This window comes from Phyllobates terribilis, unplaced genomic scaffold (assembly GCF_046119375.1).
Source record: "Phyllobates terribilis strain yellow unplaced genomic scaffold, ASM4611937v1 Scaffold_11__3_contigs__length_659146591, whole genome shotgun sequence".
Classification (NCBI taxonomy): Eukaryota; Metazoa; Chordata; class Amphibia; order Anura; family Dendrobatidae; genus Phyllobates; species Phyllobates terribilis.
In genome coordinates, this window is record NW_027362771.1 from 342806791 (window position 1) to 342828526 (window position 21736).

The 21736-nt window shown below is 42.6% G+C and overlaps 1 protein-coding gene across 2 annotated transcripts in view; it reads right to left on the reverse strand.

Moving 5' to 3' along the window:
• Window positions 1–8073: 8073 nt before the first annotated feature.
• Window positions 8074–21736, reverse strand: part of LMAN1L (lectin, mannose binding 1 like) — a 100404-nt gene continuing 86741 nt past the window's right edge. For both annotated transcript variants that reach the window (XM_073650789.1, XM_073650788.1), the window contains one exon: window positions 8074–8757. In XM_073650789.1, the coding sequence (XP_073506890.1) occupies window positions 8734–8757 (24 nt within the window). In that variant the 3' untranslated portion in view covers window positions 8074–8733. The remainder of the gene's footprint in view (window positions 8758–21736) is intronic.

A 21736-nucleotide genomic window follows, 5' to 3' on the forward strand; every position in this document is an offset into this window, starting at 1 on the left:
CAGGAGCAAAATAAATTTGGGATGTGAAAAAAAAATGTAATACTCAACTTGCTGCTTACCTGTCATGCCGCCGCAGTCCGCCGCTCCATCCAGCCTCTTCTGGTTTTCGGTATGCAGAGTGGGTATCTGCACTATGCATGGGGGCTTCCAGCACTGAGTGGGTCTCTAATGTAACTGCGCACATCATGACATCACAAGGCCAGAACATGCCCGCAATATGTATGACAGGCCCTTTGCAATTCAGCAAAATGTTTTTTTGGGGGGGGGGTGATCGTGCTGACAGATTCCCATTAAATATATATAATACACTGTATGATATTAATAGTAGTTGTAGTGCACTCAAAATGCAATAAAGAATTGCATTGTGTGTAGCCCCACAGACACATTGAAAAATTCACTGTACACTCTATGAAGAATGAAGAATCAGCTGACATATGACCGGTTCAGTGCGGGCTCACCACCGGAGCCCTCACTGAACCAGGAGTTACAGCCTACTAATACGTCCCAGGCTGTAAAGTGGTTAAGAAAGTATTCTCATCATTGACTTAGCAGCAACGTTTCGCCATACTTGGGGTTTTTTAAGCTGTCAATATGAAAAGAAAATATAGCAATTAATAGGCATCCTGTGAATGTTGGTTACATATATAAAAATAAATAGAACTATATACATATGTTACAGAGGCGTAGCTAGGGGGTTAAGCTCAGGGGGCTGTACATCTGAGTGAGCCCCTAACCGGGTATCCATGTGTACAACTACAGTGGTGCACCCTAATCATAGGTATAAGGAACCTCAGCAGATGACTATGCTGTTACTGAAAATCTCTATACAAAGATTAACACTGATATTACCGCCATATAGTGACCATATAGTGGTAGATACCAGTGCTGCAGAACACATAAGAGATCACAGTACAGCATGATGCCCCCCACAGCTCCCACATACACAGTATGTTGGGCCCACAGCTCCCTATACACAGCATGATGGGTCCCACAGTAACCCCCTCCCACTGTATGACAGCACCAAGTAGCCCACCCACACACTGTAGCCCCCCTATGGTATAATGGTTTCCAGTAGTCCCCCCACACTGTAAGATGGCACCCAGTAGTCCCTCAACACTGTATGCATGGCCCCCTGTAGTCCCCCTACACTGTATACATGGCCCCCAGTTGTCACCCCACACTGTATGCTTGGCTCCCAGTATTCCAGTAGACCCCCTACACTGTAAGCATGGCCCCCCACACTGTATGCATGGCCTCGAGTATTCCAGTAGCCCTCCACACAGCATGCATGGCCCCCAGTAGCCCCACCAACACTGTGCATAGCTCCCAATAGCCCCCCACACACTGTATGCATGGCCCCCATTATTCCAGTACTTTCCCATACTATATGGGAAATATATGCACTATATGCATGGCCCCCAGTAGACCCTCTCCACACTGTATGCACGGCCCCAAGTAGTCCCCCACTCTATATGCATAATCCATGGCCCCCAGTAGACACCCGCACTGTATGCAGGGCCCCTAGTAGCCCCCCCAACATTGTATGCATGGTTCCACAGTAGCCCACCCACAATGTATACATGGCCCCCCAGTAGCCCTTCACACTGTATGGACATCAGTATTCCAGTAGACCCCGACACTGCATGCAGGGCCCTCAGTAGCCTCCCTCACTTTGTATGCATGGCCCTCAGTAGCCCCCCACACTGAACGCATGGCCCCCAGTAGGCCCCCACACTGTACACATGACCCTGAGTAGCCTCCCACACTGTACGCATGGCCCCAGTAGACCCCCACACTGTATGCATGACCCTTAGAAGCCCCCCACACTGTATGCATGGCCCCCAGTAGCCCCCCATGCGGTATCCTGGCCCCCCGTATTCCAGTGGCACACTCACACTGTATGCATGGCCCCCAGTAGCCCCACCAACCTGTATGCATGGCCCCCAGTTTTCCTGTAGCCCCCCCCACACTGTATGCAAGGCCCCCAGTAGTCCCCCCATGAGCACTATTAAAATAAAATAAAAACATCTTATATTCACCTAACCATGGATCCTGAGGAGTCCATCGGTAGACAGGACCGAGGCGTGGGCAGAGCAACGAGATGATGTCATTGCGGCGGGAGACGCAGAGTCCCCGGCATGATGAGGTCATCATGCCACCCTGAGCCCTGTCTCATCCGTGTCTCTCCCTGCTTTTATGTAGACCGCAAACTTAAATTGACCTGCGGTCTACAGATTGTGGAGGCTGAGCGATAGTGCAGGGAGATTGTCTCTCCCTGCTCTACCGCAGAGTTCAACTGTATCGGCGCGCTGAACATGCTGATACAGTTTAGAGCAGCTGTAGCCCCGGGTGGGTCCCTGTGAGTGCGGGGCTTGTGTCGACCACACACTCGGCCCCACCAGTAGCTACGCTACTGCATATGTACAAATTTACAATCACCCAGAAACAATTATAGTCTGAGCACAGAAGCGACCTATCAATTTAAAAGCATATTTTATTAGAACACAAGTAAAATGTAAAGATAAAAAAGCTTTTTTATCTTTATATTTTTGATGGTTCGCTTCTGTGCTCAGACTATAATTGTTTCTGGGTGATTGTTGAGACATTTTGTATGAAGTGCCATTTCTCTGAAATTTGAGTAAGGACTTTTTTTGATTAAAGAAATATGTACAAATTTACAATAAATACATGATGCCAGACAATGAAAGTACAATTCCAGGCAATGTCCCTGTCTTAGATAATGGCAGTCTAGTGAGAATGAAAACTATTACAATGTAGTATTATAAAGCATATAGATGAATAGCAGAATAACCTTCATAGCATATACAGAATGAAAATACAGACTGAAAGAATACATGGGAAGGTAATGGATACAGGAAAGATGAGGATAATCATTTACAGAATACAACCAAAACAAAAAGTGCAGCAAAAAAATACTGCAAAAATTAGCAAACATAATAGACTGCTATATAGCGACACTACACCAGCCATAATGAATATGGTATAATTAGTTCAGATAAGAGGAGCCTACTGAAAGCGCAAGATTAGAGAGTTACAATAAAACACATGTTGAAGCCTTTTAACTTGTTGCAACAGATTCTACAGAGTGCACACTGGAACTAAGGGGCCTAGGCCTCCACCAAACATCACAGAAGACACAATGTAGTCTCACGGGTAACTTTCTGCTAGAATTTGCCAAACCCAGATTCATCCATCACACACTGTCACATAGTTGAATGTAATTCATCCCTCAAGAGAGCACGTTTCCACAGCTCTAGAGTCCAGTGGCGGCGGCTTTACAAATCTCCATCTGATATTGGGCATTGTGCTTGGTGATGTAAGGCTGACACATGCAGATATGCAGCCATGGAAACTCATGCTATGACTCTCCCGGTGCACATTTTCTGTGCTGACACCAGAGGAGGTTTGCAACTCTGCAGTTATTAAGTTAGCAGAGCGTTGGTTACTTTTATGTACAATACACATTTGCAATCGGCGATCCCGCTCTGTAACTTTACGTTGTCTGCCATTCTATGGCAGAGTTGCTGTGGTGCCTAAACACTTCCACTATTCAATAATACCACTCGCAGTTCATTGCAGAATATTCAGGAGGTAAGAAATGTAGTGAACTGACTTACAATAGTCGCCTCTTATTATGGTAGCACGCTCAAATTCACTGAGCTCTCTAGAAAGAGCGATTTTTTTAAGAAATGTTTATAAGGGCAGACTGCATGACTAGGGCCTGAGACTTTATACACTTTTGACAATGGGACTGAATCAAAAACCTCAATTCAACAAATAAAAGATGTGTCAATACAGTTTATATAATAACAAACTCGGTTTTAAATTTTCTTTATTCTTCACATAAAAAGTCACCTCATCAATGTAATTTTCTTTTGGACCAAGTTTTTACATTCCAAATAATTATCATGGCACCCAGAGTTAAGTTATCTACCCTGGTAACAGAACAAAGGAAAATCTAGTGAGATATTAAATATTTGTATTGAAAAAATAAATAATAAAAAAGACACTGGGCATCAGCTCTTAATAAAGAAAAGGAGAATATTTAATTTTCAAGAAACAATTACGCGTTTCGGGGGACAGTGTCCTCCAAAACACATAATAGTTTGGAGACCATTAAATATTCTACTTATCTTTATTGAGCTCTGGAGCCTTTTTTGTATTATATGTTTATTTTTTATACAAATATTCAACATTCCACATTTACAAAAGCTTCAGAATGACCGATCTGAAGGCTTAAATCCCGCATTGACCTACTGGTTTTTGCTAAATTCTGATGTGATTTCAGCACACAAAACGGTTGTGGCACATCACAACCCGACAAGGTGAGAACTTTTCTTTCTAATTTTTGTCAGTAGCTCTGACATTTTTACACCAGGTGGTGCTCTGCTTTTTTTTTTTTTTTACATATTATTAATTATACATCATAAAGGAGAGTCTTTGTCTTCCTGAAAGGGATATTAAGGAGTCACAAGGCATTGCATTTTTTTTTCAATTGAGGCCTTATCACCCAGAAATTGGGCTGCACCGATGGACAGGTCCATGGCAAAAGGTGTCATTTGGCTCTTGGAATCAGTATAACATTATAATAAGCACAAAGCCAATTTTGCTAAACCAGATATTGGATAGCCAGACAAAAGACAGTGCAATATATGAAAATTTCTGCCAAATAGTCTCCCTTCACCGATATTTAATCAGCAACTCACTAGTCGGTACTGTGCAAAATATGATCGCTTATGTCTTGTATATTTTAAAGGGTCACAATAGTTTCAACAAAGTTTGCATAACTCAATAGTACAAACGAAAGAAACATCATAATACATAGTAACAGAGAAATATTCTTCTCCCACTCCCCCTTCCTCTTAAGCTCATCATTCACTCTGAACACAGCTCAAATCCATCTTGTTCAAAACTAGACCAAATGCTTGATCACTGAGCGATCAGATTACAGTTGCGTATTCAAGTCTTTAGAGAGTGGAGTGGGGAAAGGAGCAGTGGCACAAACACCAAAATTGTGCTGTTGCATTCTAGTAGGTGTTTAATCTCATCTCAGTGCTGGATTTACATTAACACTGCTTAGTACTGCTGTATAATGTCCTCCATTTGGCTGCTGCTTCTGGACATGTGCGTGTGTGCTGTGTATAGTAGACATCATAGCAGCTAATCTCAATTCCAAATTTAGAGTTAACTGAAAATTAGAGATGAAACCTGTAGATGGGAAAACTAGTGAAAATTCTGGCAGCCAGGTACCACTCCAGGGTGGTGTCCGGCAGTAGCTGCTGACCCCAGGGGTCAGGTTAGCTGACACTAAATAGGGCTCCGTTCAGATTCAGCAGATACAGTCCAGGATCACTGACACAGACACTTAGAAAGGGGAATGTTCAGATACTGGCCACTCCGGGACAAGGGGACTTCGGGAACAGGACTGGCCACACCAGGATCAGGGGACAGGAACATCAGGGACAGGGTTGGCTGCACCAGAATCAGGGGACAATGTTCAGACACCAGCCGCTCTGGAACAAGGGAACGAGGGCTCAGGCACTGGCCTCTCCAGGACCAGAGGACTAGGGTTCAGGAAATGGCCGCTCCGGGACAAGGGGACGAGGGTTCTGGAAATGGCCGCTGCAGGACAAGGTTATGAGGGTTCAGACACTGGCCACTCCAGGACCATGGATTTGGGTACAGAACTCTGGCTACATCGGGACCAGGGAACTACAGACTCAGGCCACACTGGGACCAGGGGACTATAGACTCAGACCACACTGGGACCCGGGGACCTCACAACTCACTAGCAGTACACCTTACTAACTAATGATTAAACACATTGCTTGGCGACTCCCTAGGGGAGAGGGAGTCTTTTAAACAAGATGCCTCCCAGCTATTGGCTGGGAGCCATCTTGCAGGTGTACTACTTATGCTAAATGCCTCTCAGCACCTAGCTGAGGGCATTTAGCATAATGTGTGCACTGCCCCTTTAAGAATGGGGAAGCTCGCGCACGAGTGTACTAGTCATGCTGCTGGAAGCAAGTGAGTAAGCCGGCGTCCTTGCATGGAGCGAGAAGGGGACACCATGCAAGGGTGTCGGGCAGCAGCGTTACAAATGGCATTCTACCTCAATAAGACAAATTTGATATCCTATCAGAAAAAAACATGGAGCAGCAGAAACAGTTTCAAAATGGTATTTATCTAGTATCATACTGTATCCAACCTGGAAAAGCTGTTGTTTCAAGCTGTTCCACTATCCAAAATATAGACAAAAATTATAGGAATGAGATGAAGGACATTTGTTCATTTAAACCATACATGTCAAACTGTGGCTCATGGGCCAAATCTGGCTTGCAGGGCGATTATATTTGGCCCGTGACACCAGAACCACCACCCCTATGTGGGGCCATTATTCTGTATGGAGGACCATGTGGGGTCCTTATTCTGTATGGAGGACTGCATGGGGCCCATTATTCTGTAAGGAGGACTGTGTCTGGCCCATTATTCTGTATACTTGTTGGCCCCTGAATTTGTCCAAGTTTTTCCATTTTGGCCCTCTGTGTGTTTGAGTTTCACATCCATGATTTAAACCCTTCGGTCTTTGGGACTCCGTCCAAAGATACACTGACATTCCTTTTTTAGGATCCTCTTGTCCCAATCTCCCCCCTTGGGCTCTCCATTATCATCACCTCTATAACACAGAAAGAAATGATCCTATTGTCACCCTGGTGAAAATCTCTCATATGTCGCACAATTGGGGTATCTCTCTTGTGTTTTATGTCTCCGAGGTGTTCCCCAATTAGTCTTCGCAGTAATCATTTTGTTTTCCCTACATAATCACAAGGGCATGGACAGGTGGCTAGGTAAATTACCCCTGTTGTCTTTCAGTTAGCAAAATCCCTCATATAGTAGTGTTTCTCAGTTGTAGTGCTAGTAAAATGTTTGGAAGTCCTTATCCAATTAAATAAGGGGCAGTCTCCACACCTGTATGTCCCACATGGTTTCCTATTCAACCACAATCCAGGTTGTGTGGGTCTTCTAGACGCACACAAGAAACAATGGACTATTGTATTGTACTGCATTTTTTGCAGAAAAACATGGTGTGCTTCCATGCCATGTAACTTCTGGGGAGTCAACCAATGGTTGCTAGAAAAGAGAATTATTCTTCTTTTCATTCAAAGTAGTTCTTATTTTCACAAATGCTGTCTTGGGGAAGAGATATGTTCTGACCATGATTATGATTAGAAAACATGCTTTGACTGGAATGGCAAAAATGATCACTTGCCTGCTTAATGCATAGTTAGCACACCCTAGACGTCAAATAAAGGTCAGATTACCAGTGCACTAACAGGATTCAGCAGAGCCCCGTGATAAAGGCGGGGGCAGCACAGCTGCAAAATACTGATGCAAACAGCCACTAACAAACCTACCAATTCATGGAGGGGGTTGTTGACTAATATTAAAGATGAACACAGATAAGGCTTGCATAGGGTGCCAGTCACACAGGTTTGTATGATGCACAGTGTCTGGCTTACAGTCTATTGATGACGCCCACACCATTAGATTATTACCAGCCTTTCATCAGTATTTTGCACCTGTGCGTCCCCTCCTTTATCAAAGGGGTCTACTGCATCCTGCTAGTGCAATGGTAATCTGAACTGGTGTTGGTAAGGCTGCTTTTTTTTCTTTTAATTTATGTCCTGAGCCATCTTTGAATTTAATGCAGGGACTCGCAAGTAGAAGCGGGGGAAAAGAAGCAAAAAAAGCATATGTGTGTTTTTGGATGTATCAGGAGTATCTAGTTAGTTAAATATCTATGCTTCATAACTCTGGTGCACAGTAATCATCTCTGTACAGTGCAGCAGAATATTTTGGTACCATAAAGACAGCGCAAAATAAAATGTAGTAACTACAGAGTGACCGACTTTGGTCCTAAGTTCACTTAATTTCACATTGATAAAGGAGAACCAGATCTGAGCATAAACCTCAGCTTTATAAAGTCACATCCTATGCAAACTGCTATGAGCACAAGTAATTATCAATTCCCCACAAACCAAGATTTAACTGTGGAAATTTTCAAGCACTGAAAATCGAAATCTTTCATCATTTTAATATTGACTTAGTTAGGTTCACAACATACTTTCCCAGATGACCTTAAAAGTGATATGAAGACATAAATGTAAAGTCTCTTAGTATTTTCACCTTGTATAATTTCTATTTCATAAAATTATTTTGAAATACAGTACAGTATGTTTGTTACATGGAGAAGAGCAGACACGATATTGTAAGACTTGTTTCTATTTTAACTGCTTTAGATAATGGTGGTCCATCCGCACAGTAAAAAATGTGGTAAAGAAACAACAAAGTTTCGATATGAGGTCAGTCTTTCACTTCTACCACGTTCACACGTTCAGTATTTGATCAGTATTTTACATCAGTATTTGTAAGCCAAGACCAGGAGTGGGTGATAAATACAGAAGTGGGGACGTGTTTCTATTATACTTTTCCTCTGATTGTTCCACTCCTGGTTTTGGCGTACAAATACTGAGGTAAAATACTGATCAAATACGCGGCTTTATAAGCTCCAAAATGTTCTGTTTTCCAGGAAGGGATCTTGGAAATGATTTCTTCTCTTCTAGCAGTCTAGTTACAGGAAAGACTTTCCCTCATACGAGGAGCACAAGTTCAGGTGCTGCATTTCTTTGATTCCACCTTCAGTAGAATTTCTTAGTGGCCGTTTTCGTTTGGCTCCTAATGAAGTAAAAAAAAAGAATTCCCAAAGTTATACAACCAAACAGATAAATACAAACATTAAGGGTATATTCCCATATTAGACATAGATAGCATATCCACAGGATACATGTCCAATAGGTGCAGCTTCTACCTCTGTGTCAAGAAAGGTCCCATGTTGCATGACCCTCTTAGTGAAGAGGTGGTTGCACATGTGCAGGTCTCTCAGTTCACTTGTATGGGAGTTCTAAAAACTGCAACGCTTATCCTTTACAAGAGACACCCCCATGTAAAACAAATGTTTGTATCAGTCTATCTTCTGTCTTCTTCCTTCTCCTTTCCCACTCTAGTAACAATAAGATATCCCATCACTTAAGGTGCCTGCACATTGCGTTCTTGCCCGTGTTCTCCGCAAGAGGGGATTCTGGTGTATGCGTCCATTGACTATAATGGTGCCAACATAGTCACCGTGTACTGTGTCTTTCATCATTTTCGGGTGTATATGCCTACTGGAGGCGGACACTCAGAAGCAGTCTACTACGTCTGAGTGTCTGCCTCCAGTAGGTGTATACGCCTGACAATGATGCACGACAGAGCACGCGGTGACTACGTTGGCACCATTATAGTCAATGATCCCGTCGGTGCATACGCCTGAATCCCAGTATGCGGGGGGGAAAGGTCGGGTTCAGACACAAGCCCTGATAGGACCACTGAACATGGGCAAGAACACTATGTGAAAAGGACCTTTCTGACCTAGAAGACATGACTGCTTGGCCCTCCATTAATTCAGTAATTTAAGAGGTGGCTTTGCTCTTGGTCTACGTCACTGATTTTCCTGCACCATGATGCTCCACAACAATCCATTGTTCGTGAGAGTACAAAATAGCTCATTCACTGGAATATTTGCTGTGTTGCAGAAGCCTGCACAGTGCGTGGCCATGTGTGGCACTATACAGGGAAAAAAATCTTAAGGTGCATTTGTATCTTTTATCTTTCATCTAAAAAATAAGTGAGGGTCCCAGAAGTGGACGCCCACTGATCATATTAATATGACATATACTGTACAAATAATATCCATATAATTAGTCAATGCAATACAAATTAACCCAAAATGTGTGTACTGTGGTTTTGGAGTAAAGGCATCTGTTTATACGATAGTACCAAGATTCATGCACTTAATATTTAGGGGTTATATTGTTTTTTTTCAGAATTTTATATTGCTAGACAAAGTACAGGCATAATCAGTGTTTGGGGGTATATTTTAGTGTGTTCAAATTTGAGTGGCGGCACAATTGATTTGGGTGGTTATTGCTGTAATATATTAGCATTTACAAATACAGTATATAGTCTCATACTACATGTGTTGCATGTTTCCACATGGATTACATTTTCGGTTAACATGCATGTATAAAATGGATCAGTCGTTGTATTTTACTGTCATATAGAACAAATTCATTAAATATATTTATATTAACTTCATATTTATATTTACATGTCTCTGTTTTATATTTTCTCTACTCAATTTTCTTGTATTAAGTTTCTCTGCTTAACAATAGAGGGTTGCCATCTTACCGCTTGTCAGGGACGACACCGGGAGATCACACAATATCCGACCGCTGCCGTCACTTTGTCAGGATTGAGCAGGGATTTGCGAGCACATGATCCAGATTACTCACTATGTAGCTATCGGCAAGCGAGCAGAAAGCGTATGGCACATACACATCCTGATTCCAATACATGGAATATGTGTATACGCCCCTGTACGGTTACTGTCGACTTCACGATAGCCCAATTATGATTATTCACTGCCACCACCAGTCGAGTTTGAACTATAATAAAGGCCTGGCCGGACGCGTGCTTTCTGGTAGCGTATATGGCTTCAGGGGAGGGAACGATTACAGGACAAAAGAAACAGAACTATTCAATTTTATATTTAATCCAAAAGGGAGGCAGTGTTTAGGAAAAATATACAAAGATTTTACAAAAGGAGACAATACAGTACATATGCAGTTACACAAAATAATAAGGATTAAAGAAGAAACTTACTACAAAGTTCGCAGAGACGACTCAGTATAGCTGGAGGAGGGGCTCCCCAATTTGATTTGAACGTTATAGAACGTGATCCTTTGCTTATAGTCTCTATACCCTCCAGGCAATGAATATGGATCAATCTTCAGTTGGATCTTTTATGCCGAGGAGGGGATCTGCCCACAAGCCCCTTGTGCTGACATCATGTGGGCTGGGCTCCACCCTTCATGTTTTTATTAAAAACTCTAACTTCTTCGATAACTCCTCACTGGTTGATCGCAGAAGCCCAAAAGCGATACCATATTTTTTATTATGAATTTACCTTTCCATAGAGACTACACATGGCATAGCTACGATCCGTTATTCTGGTACTTTTGCGCCACAGCTCTCCGGAGGGGCTCACAGCTACAGAAAAATAAGCATATTGTTCCTTGACTGACCCTGCCACTAAAAATATAGGTCCCGTTATTATCAGACATATGGAACTTGAGACATTCCATATTCCATGTTGGCGCTAGCACGACTAAAAATGTGCTCTGGGAATATTGGGAGTGTGTTTGAAGCCTAAACAAGCTTTCCTCCTCACACGGGTGTAAATTATCGCAGGCCTGCGTCAGTGGAAACTGCCCTCGCATTTTAATAGGGTTGGTAGCACCCTTACTGCTAGCATTTGCCACATCTCTTTGCATGTTAAATTTGCATAGATGCCACTGGCCAAAGTGTCAGCTCTTTTCCTTTGACAAATACTATACGGGAGGGGAGATGAAGAGGGGTCTGGGGGAAATTGTTAATATTTTATTAATATTTTTCTGACACTGCTAATTTGAGTTATGAAAAGCAGTCAAGATTATTGCATTAACGTAGTTACGTGGATTAAAACATCCACAGTCATATAACAACTCAGACTACTACAGAAGAGTGTCCTGGGCATGCTGGGTGACCTGTGCAGAGGTCATTGTGCAGGGAGGGTGCGCTGTGACCATCACCTATTGTATGGTGTGAGCCAGTATTACCTGTCTCTAGCTTTATAATGCAGGTGTTACCTTTCATTGTAATCCTGCCTGTGATGATAATGAGAACAATGCTGAAAAGTGATCACTACACAGCAGGAAGTGTCAGCGAAATAAGATGCTGAGTGGACAGTGTGAAAAACTGATGTGTTTCTAAACTTTTTTTAAAAAAAATATTGTTAAAAGAAAGGAAAATACCAGAAAGGAACAACAAAAGTGTGAAAAAATATATTTTTTTATGAAGATAAATTTCTATCAAAGCCTAACTACACTTGCCACCACTATTCCTCATAATATAAAAACAATTAAAATACCCTGCAATGGCAGAGTTGCCTCTCCAGCAGAATAGCCATACATGCCTCCTTCCTGCGGTGCTGTGCACAGCTGAGACATTGGCTATGTTTGGAATCCCCATATTAATAGACAGCAGCACATGCGCGGTCACATCTTCATTCATAAAGGCGCCAGACGGAACTCTCCATTTTCCTTACATGCAAAATAGGAAATATGCTTCTGTCCTTGCCCTTGATACCATATTAAATCTAAGAATTTCACAGACACTCTTAATACTCCTGTGACAAGTTGTTGGTCTTTTCGCTCTTTTTTTACCTTATGTGATAAGAGCCTTAGATAGCCCCCTGTCATCCTCCCTCTCTGTCTTCTTTATCCTAGTTATTTTATTCAGCGTCCTCCTTCTATTGCTGAAGTTTTTCTCCTACTATGCACCTGCAAATAACACATTTCGTGTCTCAAATTGGCCTGGTTATCTTATTATGGATATACAAATGTCTCATATACCGCTCCATTTGGCTGTGTGCACACGATGCATTTTTCATGTGTTTCCGCAGCGGAAACGCATCAAAAACGCATGGTAATCCGCACCCCATGGTCCCCAATGGCATTCCGCAATGTCAATGCACATGCTGCGGATTTTTCCACAGCGTTTCTGCAGTGCTCATAAATCCGCAGCATGTTCATTAATTTTGCGGAAGCGCAGCGGAATTGCTGCCATTGACTTGCATTGAGACGCATAGAATCCGTGTCTGTACATTTGTACAAGCGGCTTCTATGCGTCTCTATGAGCGGATGGTACCCAGGTCTGGAGGAGAGAAGACTCTCATCCAGACCTGGGTACCATTGTACCTGTAAAAAAGAAGAATAAAATAAAAAAGAAAGTTTATATTCACCTGTCCGGCGGCTTCTCTCTGCTTGCTGGCAGCGCTTCTCCTTCCAGGACCTGAGATGACGTCGCGGTCATGTGACCGCAGGCTGTCTCGCGATGTGCCGGAAACCCAGAAGAAGCCAGGACGAGCGCTGCAGCACACGCCGGGGAATCGGGGGTGAGTATAGCTTTATTTTTTTTTATTTTTACGGTCACACTGTATAAATCCACGCCGTTTGCATGGATTTATACAGTGTGACCTAGTTGTCAAGCACTTTCCAAGTGATGCTATCGCCTGGAAAGTGCTTGTCAGTCCGCATGCGGAAACACATGTGAACCCGCATGTGGATACGCATGTGAATCCGCATGTATTCTGCAGGAAAAACGCATGCACAATCTGCATGCGTTTTTACTGCCAGGGAGAAGCAGAAATGCTGCAGAAATTTTCTGCTTCATTTCTGCATCGTGGGCACATAGCTCTCCAGTGTCTGACCCCAGCTTGTCATTACTTGTATCTAATCTTGTTCCATACCTGGTACATGTTCGTAATACTATTGCTTTGCAGAATGCTCCTATGAACTTTTATATCCTGAAAACTTCCTAGCTGTAAATGATGGTAACTAAGCAGTCTATACATGTGACCGATACCAAAGCTGTTGTCACCAGGAGTTACCATACGTAGCTTATACATGGTATTCTCAGAAGGAGGGAAGTGGTATAGCATTTATATACTGTATATACAATGTCAATCAAAGGCTCAGGTCATGTGAACACCAGCAGAGTCCCCTCTGTGAGCAGGTAATTGAATATAGCCGCAATCCCCAGATAGAATAATTAGCAACTACAGTTGAAACCAGAAGTTTACATACACTATATAAAAAGACACATGTGCATGTTTTTCTCAATATCTGACATGAAATCAGAATAAACCTTTCCCGTTTTAGGTCAGTTAGGATTACCATCATTTTAATATTTGTCAAATGCCAGAATAATGAGAGAGAGAGAATGTTTTAAGGCATTTTTATTACTTACTGCAAAGTCAAAAGTTTACATACATTTCATTAGTATTTGGAACCATTGTCCTTAAACTGAATCTTGTGTACTTTCTGGGTCTGTACTATATGTTGTTGATCCAATGAATTATTACCATAGTGTGTTACCCTCACCCTGTGTTGTCTGAGTAGTATTCTGCCTATGGGGAAGGAGTGCGGGCGTTCACTGGGATGAGACCTGGTCCATGCGGTCTTTCTAAAGACAGTCTGGCCAGCAGACAAGACCCTCGTGTCTCCACAATGTCTTTTTATTATTCCATCTTTTGTAACCTTTCAAGCACTGTACTCTTTTTGTATAGTAAATCTAAAATGTAATACATTTGTTCCTTGCTGCTCTAAACTAAACTAACCACTAATATTAGATGCGGTTATTAATCAGTATGGATCGTGTACTCTTGAGTCTATACATGTGTAGGCTTTCCTGATCCTCATTTGATAAAAGGTGTGATATGGCTGAATCACTTCCTGACAATTTTTGCTCTTAAATATCAAGTCCCATCTGCGATTTCATTTTCCTAACACTCAAAAAGTCTTGATGTCTACTCAACTTGTTATTCCAGGACCATCTGTCACATTGTGTCATATTCAGTCCCATAAATACATTTCTTGCATAGAGTTATTTTCCTTTAGCTAAATAATGGCAGTAATGTTGTACTTATTAACAAATAGTTAATTTGCAGACAATTATTATTATTATTTATTCACATCACAGGTTAAGGGAACCACACAGCTTAGTGACTTCAGCTCTATATTTTGGATTTTCCATCATGGGAACATGTGTCACCTTTTCTCACTTAAGCTATTACACATATTTCTAACACCTAGCATTCTTAGCTCCTGCAAAACTGAAATTTCTCACCAATCTATTTCCTCCTGTATTTATCCCAACCTTAATCACCACTTTCAGTGATTAAACTAAATGCTGCCAATATAAGCTACTAAACCCACAGGAGTGCGGATCCAGTAACCATTCATGCTATGTCTTATGTGAACATGATACAAAACACTATGCAAAGAGTTCAAACCATATCTTAGTCATATCCAAACTAAACAACCGCAAATAAAAATAATAGTACAAAAATTATTTCCAGACATCATTGTCTATTTTAGATGATAAACAGGTTAAAAAAATAAGCATCGACTGTAGTAAAGGTGAATTTCCCTATTAGGATTAACAGCTCAGGTTTTCTCTTCAGCATAGCACTTGATAATGGCATTTATGAATGTTTCATAGGACCAGGGCAGCCACCAGGAATTTCAGGGCCCCATACTGGCAAAATTTTCTGGCCCCCTTGAGACTCCGCCCTGCTCCACCCCAGCTCCACCTCCATTCCTCAAACCTTCTTCAGTCCCACCGCCCACTCTTGGAAAAACACAACTTCTGCACCACATCCTCACCAATCACACAGTAATAGTTCCCATTGAACAGCATATCACATACATAGTCATCAGCTTTTGTTTTGGCCAAAAGATTTTTAAAGCCGCCACCACTACAAGGTAGACTCTTCTGGCTGGGCCATACTCTACTCTAACCTATTAAAAATTTCTTAAAATATCCAGTATTCTTTTTAGGTATATTTTTATTTATTTTTCTTTAAGGGAATGTGTCATATATATTTTTTAAAGTAACCAATAATATCACATACAAGGGACAAAAACCACCACACCATGACCACACCACATATTACCACCACATAGTGACTGAATAATACCACATACAAGGATTAAATACCACTACACCATGGCCAGACCACATATTACCACCACATAGTGACCGATTAATACTACATACAAGGGACAAAAACCACCACACCATGACCAGACCACATATTACCACCACATTGTCACTGAATAATACCACATACAAGGGACAAATGCTGCCACACCATGACTAGACCACATATTACCACCACATAATGACCGAATACTAAAATGCTGATCATTAATAAAAAAACACAATACTAATATTACCATAAGTGCCATTATACATGGGAACTCTATACATGGTATACAGTGTATAATGTAAGTGTACAGGTAATATAGTGATCACCAGTGACATTATACACAGAAGTTCTTTATATAGTGTCAGTGTATAGGTAATACAGTGATCACCAGTGACATTATACACAGGAGCTCTGTATATAGTGTCAGTGTACAGGTAATACAGTGATCACCAGTGTCATTATACACAGAAGCTCTGTATGTAGTGTACAGATAATGCAGTAATCACCAGTGACATTATACACAGGAGCCCTGTACATAGTATACAGTGTATAGTGTCAGTGTACAGATAACACACTGACTCAATGGTGACGTCTCTAGGTGAAGTTCTTCATCTTCGCTTTTCTCCTTCATCCAGCGCAGACCGCCATCACTTCTTCCAGCCAAGACTCGTCTTTGCATAAAATAACACACAGTTATCTAGAGCACATTCCCCAACTTCTACATTACACAGCTGAATACAGATGTGCACCCACCATTAATATATAATTTGTTATTATGCAACCCACCATTCCAAATATAAATTGTAATCCACCTCTGCACCCCCACTAACTGTAAATAGCCACTTCCCCACCTAATATATAAATTAATTAGCACCTGTAATCTTTCCTCTAATTTATTACCAGTCACACTCCTGCATTCTCAACGCCCCCTACTCTGTACCTCCTGCTCCCCCAATTCATTATGTCATGTCCGTGCTCTCCCCACCCCCACCCTCTATTCATCATCATTTACTCTCCCCCACTCCCAATTCATTATTTGCTCTCCCCCCCAACTCTCAATTCATCATTTACTTTCCCCACCAAACATTCAGCATTTGCTCTCCCTACCCCCCACTCCCAAGTCATCATGTGCTCTCCTCACCTTCCCACCCCCAGTTCATCATGTGCTCTCCCCACCCCCCACTTCCAGTTCATCATTTGCTGTAATCACCCCCCACTCCCAATTCACCATTTGCTCTCCCCACACCCAATTCACGATTTGCTCTCCCAACCCCCCCACTCCCAATTCACCATTTTCTCTCTCAACCCACCACTCCCAATTCACCAAGTGCTCTTCCCACCCTCCACTCCCAATTCTCCATGTTCTCTTCCCACCCGCCACTCCCAATTCTCCATGTGCTCACCCCCCACTCCCAATTCTCCATGTGCTCATCCCCCCACTCCCAATTCTCCATGTGCTCACCCCCCACTCCCAATTCTCCATGTGCTCATCCCCCCACTCCCAATTCTCCATTTGCTCTCCCAACCCCCCACTCCCAATTCACCATTTTCTCTCCCCACCCCCCACTCCCAATTCACCATTTGCTCTTCCCACCCTCCACTCCCAATTCTCCATGTGCTCTCCCCACCCTTCACTCCCAATTCTCAGTGTTCATCCCCCCACTCCCTATCCTCCATGTGCTCTTCCCCCTCACTCCCAATTCACCATGTGCTCTTCCCACCCTCCACTCCCAATTCTCCATGTGCTCTCCCCACCCTTCACTCCGAATTCTCAATGTCCTCAACCACCCACTCCCAATCCTCCATGTGCTCATCCCCCCACTCCCAATTCACCATGTGCTCTTCCCACCCGCCACTCCCAATTCTCCATATGCTCTTCCCACTCTCCATGTGCTCATCCCCCCCACTCCCAATCCTCCATGTTCTCCCACCCCACACTCCCAATTCTCCATGTGCTCTTCCAGACCTCCACTCCCAATTCTCCATGTGCTCACCCCCCCACTGCCAATCCTCCATGTGTTCATTCCCCCACTGCCAATCCTCCATGTGCTCATCCCTCCACTCCCAATTCACCATGTGCTCTTCTCACCCGCCACTCCAAATTCTCCATATGCTCTTCGCACCCTCCATGTGCTCATCCCCCCACTCCCAATCCTCCATGTGCTCATCCCCCCACTCCCAATCCTCCATGTGTTCATCCCCCCACTCCCAATCCTCCATGTGCTCTTCCAAACCTCCACTCCCAATTCTCCATGTGCTCATCCCCCCCACTCCCAATCCTCCATGTGCTCACCCCCACTATCAATTCTCCATTTGCTCTTTCCATCCTCCACTCCAAATTCTCCATATGCTCTTCCCACTCTCCATGTGCTCACCCCCCTCTCCCAATCCTCCATGTGCTCACCCCCCCACTCCCAATTCTCCATGTTCTCTTCCAAACCTCCACTCCCAATTCTCCATGTGCTCACCCCCCCACTCCCAATTCTCCATGTGCTCATCCCCCCACTCCCATTCTCCATGTGCTCCCACACCCCCACTGCCAATGCATCATGTGCTCTCCCCCAAGACCATTTAATTAATTCTATTTAAAAAAATAAAGTTTTCATACTTACCTCTCATGCGATCCCTGCAGCTGTACTGGAATCCTGGTGCTCTGTGCAGGCGTGTACACGATGAGTCACCACATACGCACCTTCACCAGCACGTCACTGAAGGGGAGGAGGGACTCCCTTTGAGATGCTGCACGGCCGTTCAGTCTTGACGGCTGTGAGAGCACCTGGGGTCCCTCAGTCTCAGCATTGAGGAGAGGTATGCTGCAGGCGGCGGGGCCCCGTCACACGAGCACGATACCCTGGGGCCCAGTGAGCAGTAGCACAAGAGGGGGGGCCCCGGATCGGCCCGGGCCCCTGCTCTTTGCTTCTGGTCACTGGGCCCCATACAGCAGTAAGGGCAGTAATGCCCTGATGGCGGCCCTGCATAGGACCTCCACCTATTGGGAAAATTGAATCCATTCCACCAGGTAAGGACACAAGCAGCTGCAAGCTAAGTGGAGAGAGGGCACAGTATGTGTACATTTCTCTATTTAAAGGGAATCTGTCACCAGGTTTTTTCAACCCCATCTGAGGGCACCATAATGTAGGGGCAGAGACCCTGTTTCCAGCGATGCATCACTTACTGGGCTGCTTGCCGCAGCTTTGATAAAATCAATTTTATCTACTACAGATCTACCAGTTTTTTGAATGCTGAGCTCTGTATTACCCCACCCACACCAATGATTGAAAGCTTTCTGCCTATGTATAGTGTACACAGAAAGCTGTCAATCATTGGTGGGGGTGGGGATACACAGAGCTCTTGAATTTTGAAGACTACATGGCAGCAGGTTTACAAGTCTTCTAGTGATTCTAATCCCCTGCTTATACAATGATTTTATCAAAACTACAGCAAGCAGCCCAGTAAGTGACACATTAGTGGAATCAGGGTCTCTGTCTCTACATTATGCTTTTCTTAAACTAGATGTGAAAAACCTTGTGAAAGATTTTCTTTAAATCTATTGGTAGTTATAAAAAAATCTAGCAAACTGCTGTGGCTTTTTCTTTGACTTCTGTAGACTCTAGCATAGCTGGGAAGGACAGGGTTAAATCACAGCTCTGCAGGGTCTTGATTAGATGCACCTGTAGGGTTTTGCTAAGAAGCTGAAAGTAGCTTAATGGTGTGGCAGTCTCCTGAGGGATTGTCAGTCTGCTAGATGTTGAGCAGAGTTGAGCGTGCTATTGGTGAGTAGCCTGCCAAAATGTGAGTTGTAGCTGAGAGAGAGACAGATATGCTGGGGGCTCCCTCTAAATGGAGACTGTGCTAAACAGTCTGTTTGTGAGAGCCACACATAAAGAGAGCCACAAATTCTCCATTCAGTTTGCATCTCTTTGCAGCCAACTCTACTGACAAACTAAACTGGAAAACCCACATCTTTTGGACATTGAAAAAAGCACTTCAAGGCTTGTTTTGAATATGGTATATATCCAAACTTCAATCTTAAAGATATGGTCTCAAAAATGGACCACTAGAGTTCTACTTAAAGGGAACCTGTCATGTAAGAAAAACACTATTAACCTGCAGCTATGGGGTTAATTTGCTGCTTAATAGCGTTCTGAAGCTGCCTGACGCCTTCGCTGATAGCCCTGCTGCCGGGAGGAAGTTAACTTTAATCTTTCCAGCAGCCTTGGGTTTCCAGTCATAGGGGTAGGGCGGCACGACTTCAGTCAGTGCATAGGGAGCGGCGACTGTAACCGTACCCCTGTCACTGACTGACAGCCGGCTGTAATTAACCCCATCTCTACAGGTTAATAGTGTTTTTTTTACATGACAGGTTCCCTTTAACTGAACACTAGTGGCTAATCACAAGTGGCTATAACACAAATTTTAAAATGGGGCCAAACTATTACAGTCTGAAATATCCTCATTTGCAATTCCCCAGTGATAAAAGATAATGACTCCTTAAACAATCGAGGAAACACAATCAGGATATTTTGACAAATTTAGATGGTCATTATAAAACAAAATAATTGATATGATTTGAAATGACGAGCAGTCATGAGATGGGCCGGGACTTTCTCATTCCAGTCTCCTGAGAAACATGACTTATACTTAACAAGACCTGTGCCCAGTAGATTACAAAACTTTACAGAATATAAATATTTCATTACAAGCACAACAAGCAGTTGCTTAAAAAAATGTTTTCATTTTTTTTTACTGTAATCAAACCCTTTACAAGTGGATGAGGTTTGATAAAAGACAGAAAATGTTATATTCTGGTGTAAAGGGCAACATGAGGGGTCAAGCAATAATAATGATAATATTTCTAACAGTCAAACAAACATTACTAAAATTAATAAATAATCATTAAACATTCCTATCTATGTCATTCCTTAGGTGGAGCTTTACTTTAATTACTGTTAATTGTGCTAAAGGGAAGTAGTTAACATAGAGTCTCAAATTAAACTGGGATGGATGAAAGGGAGGGAGCAGGAAATGTTCTCTCTCCAGATGGAACCCCTAAATAAAGCACCATCTGTGACCAGAATATATTAATGACAGCACTGGCAGGTGTCTATGCTAAACAGTCGCTAACTTATCACTTTGTACAGATTGTTTCAGGGATCCAACAAGATGTGTGTTATTGACAGGGCTATACCGCAATCTTTCTGGCCAACAGACAGGCACATTTCCTGTGTGGCATCACAGAATGGTATAGAATGGAACAGTCTGTCATCGGGAGAAAAACAGGAGCATGTGGTATGATAAAGAAACGTAGCTATGATCGCTATGGCTTATGCTGCATGATGACCTATAGCAGATGGGTGGAGAACTGACTAAAGGCCTGATCTCTAAGTGTTTTCTCCTAAAATGGAGAAAAACAAAACTTGCCCTCTGGTAGAAAGATAATTTAATGACAAATGAAAAAGTACAGATAGAGGTATAGCATAATACAGATACTGTATCCTCATGGCTCGCAGTGTGCACGATGTGAGTATTAACAAGTCTGCAGTCACTTAGAGTCATAATAAAATGTACACTTGTCGATAAAACAGATCTATCATGTTCTCTATATGACAAGAGTTTATTTTGAAAAATATAACGTACCTCATTAAATTATCACATGCAGATCTATTACCTCTGTATTCTTCATTCGAGTAATAGTTTTTTTGCCTGTGTATAGCTTTGTTAGAAAATGCAAAGAAAACAAGGAAAGAATGCCTATACAATCTTTATTACTCCACTATTATTCCTCGTGAGGGAATCTGACTTGCATTAATAATTTGCATTAATAAAATCTTTTGAAACTAAAAATAAAGTCAACTGAAATTGTAGGCCAGATATTTTTTTTTTCATTCTCAACAAACTTTATCTAATTCTGCAACTTCAAGCTGAAACTGAACAGATTTCTTTGAAAATTCATGAGTAAATTTCCTTATAAAAGAGAAACAAATTGCAACCCCTTAAATCTATTGAAATTGCTCCTGTCCTGTA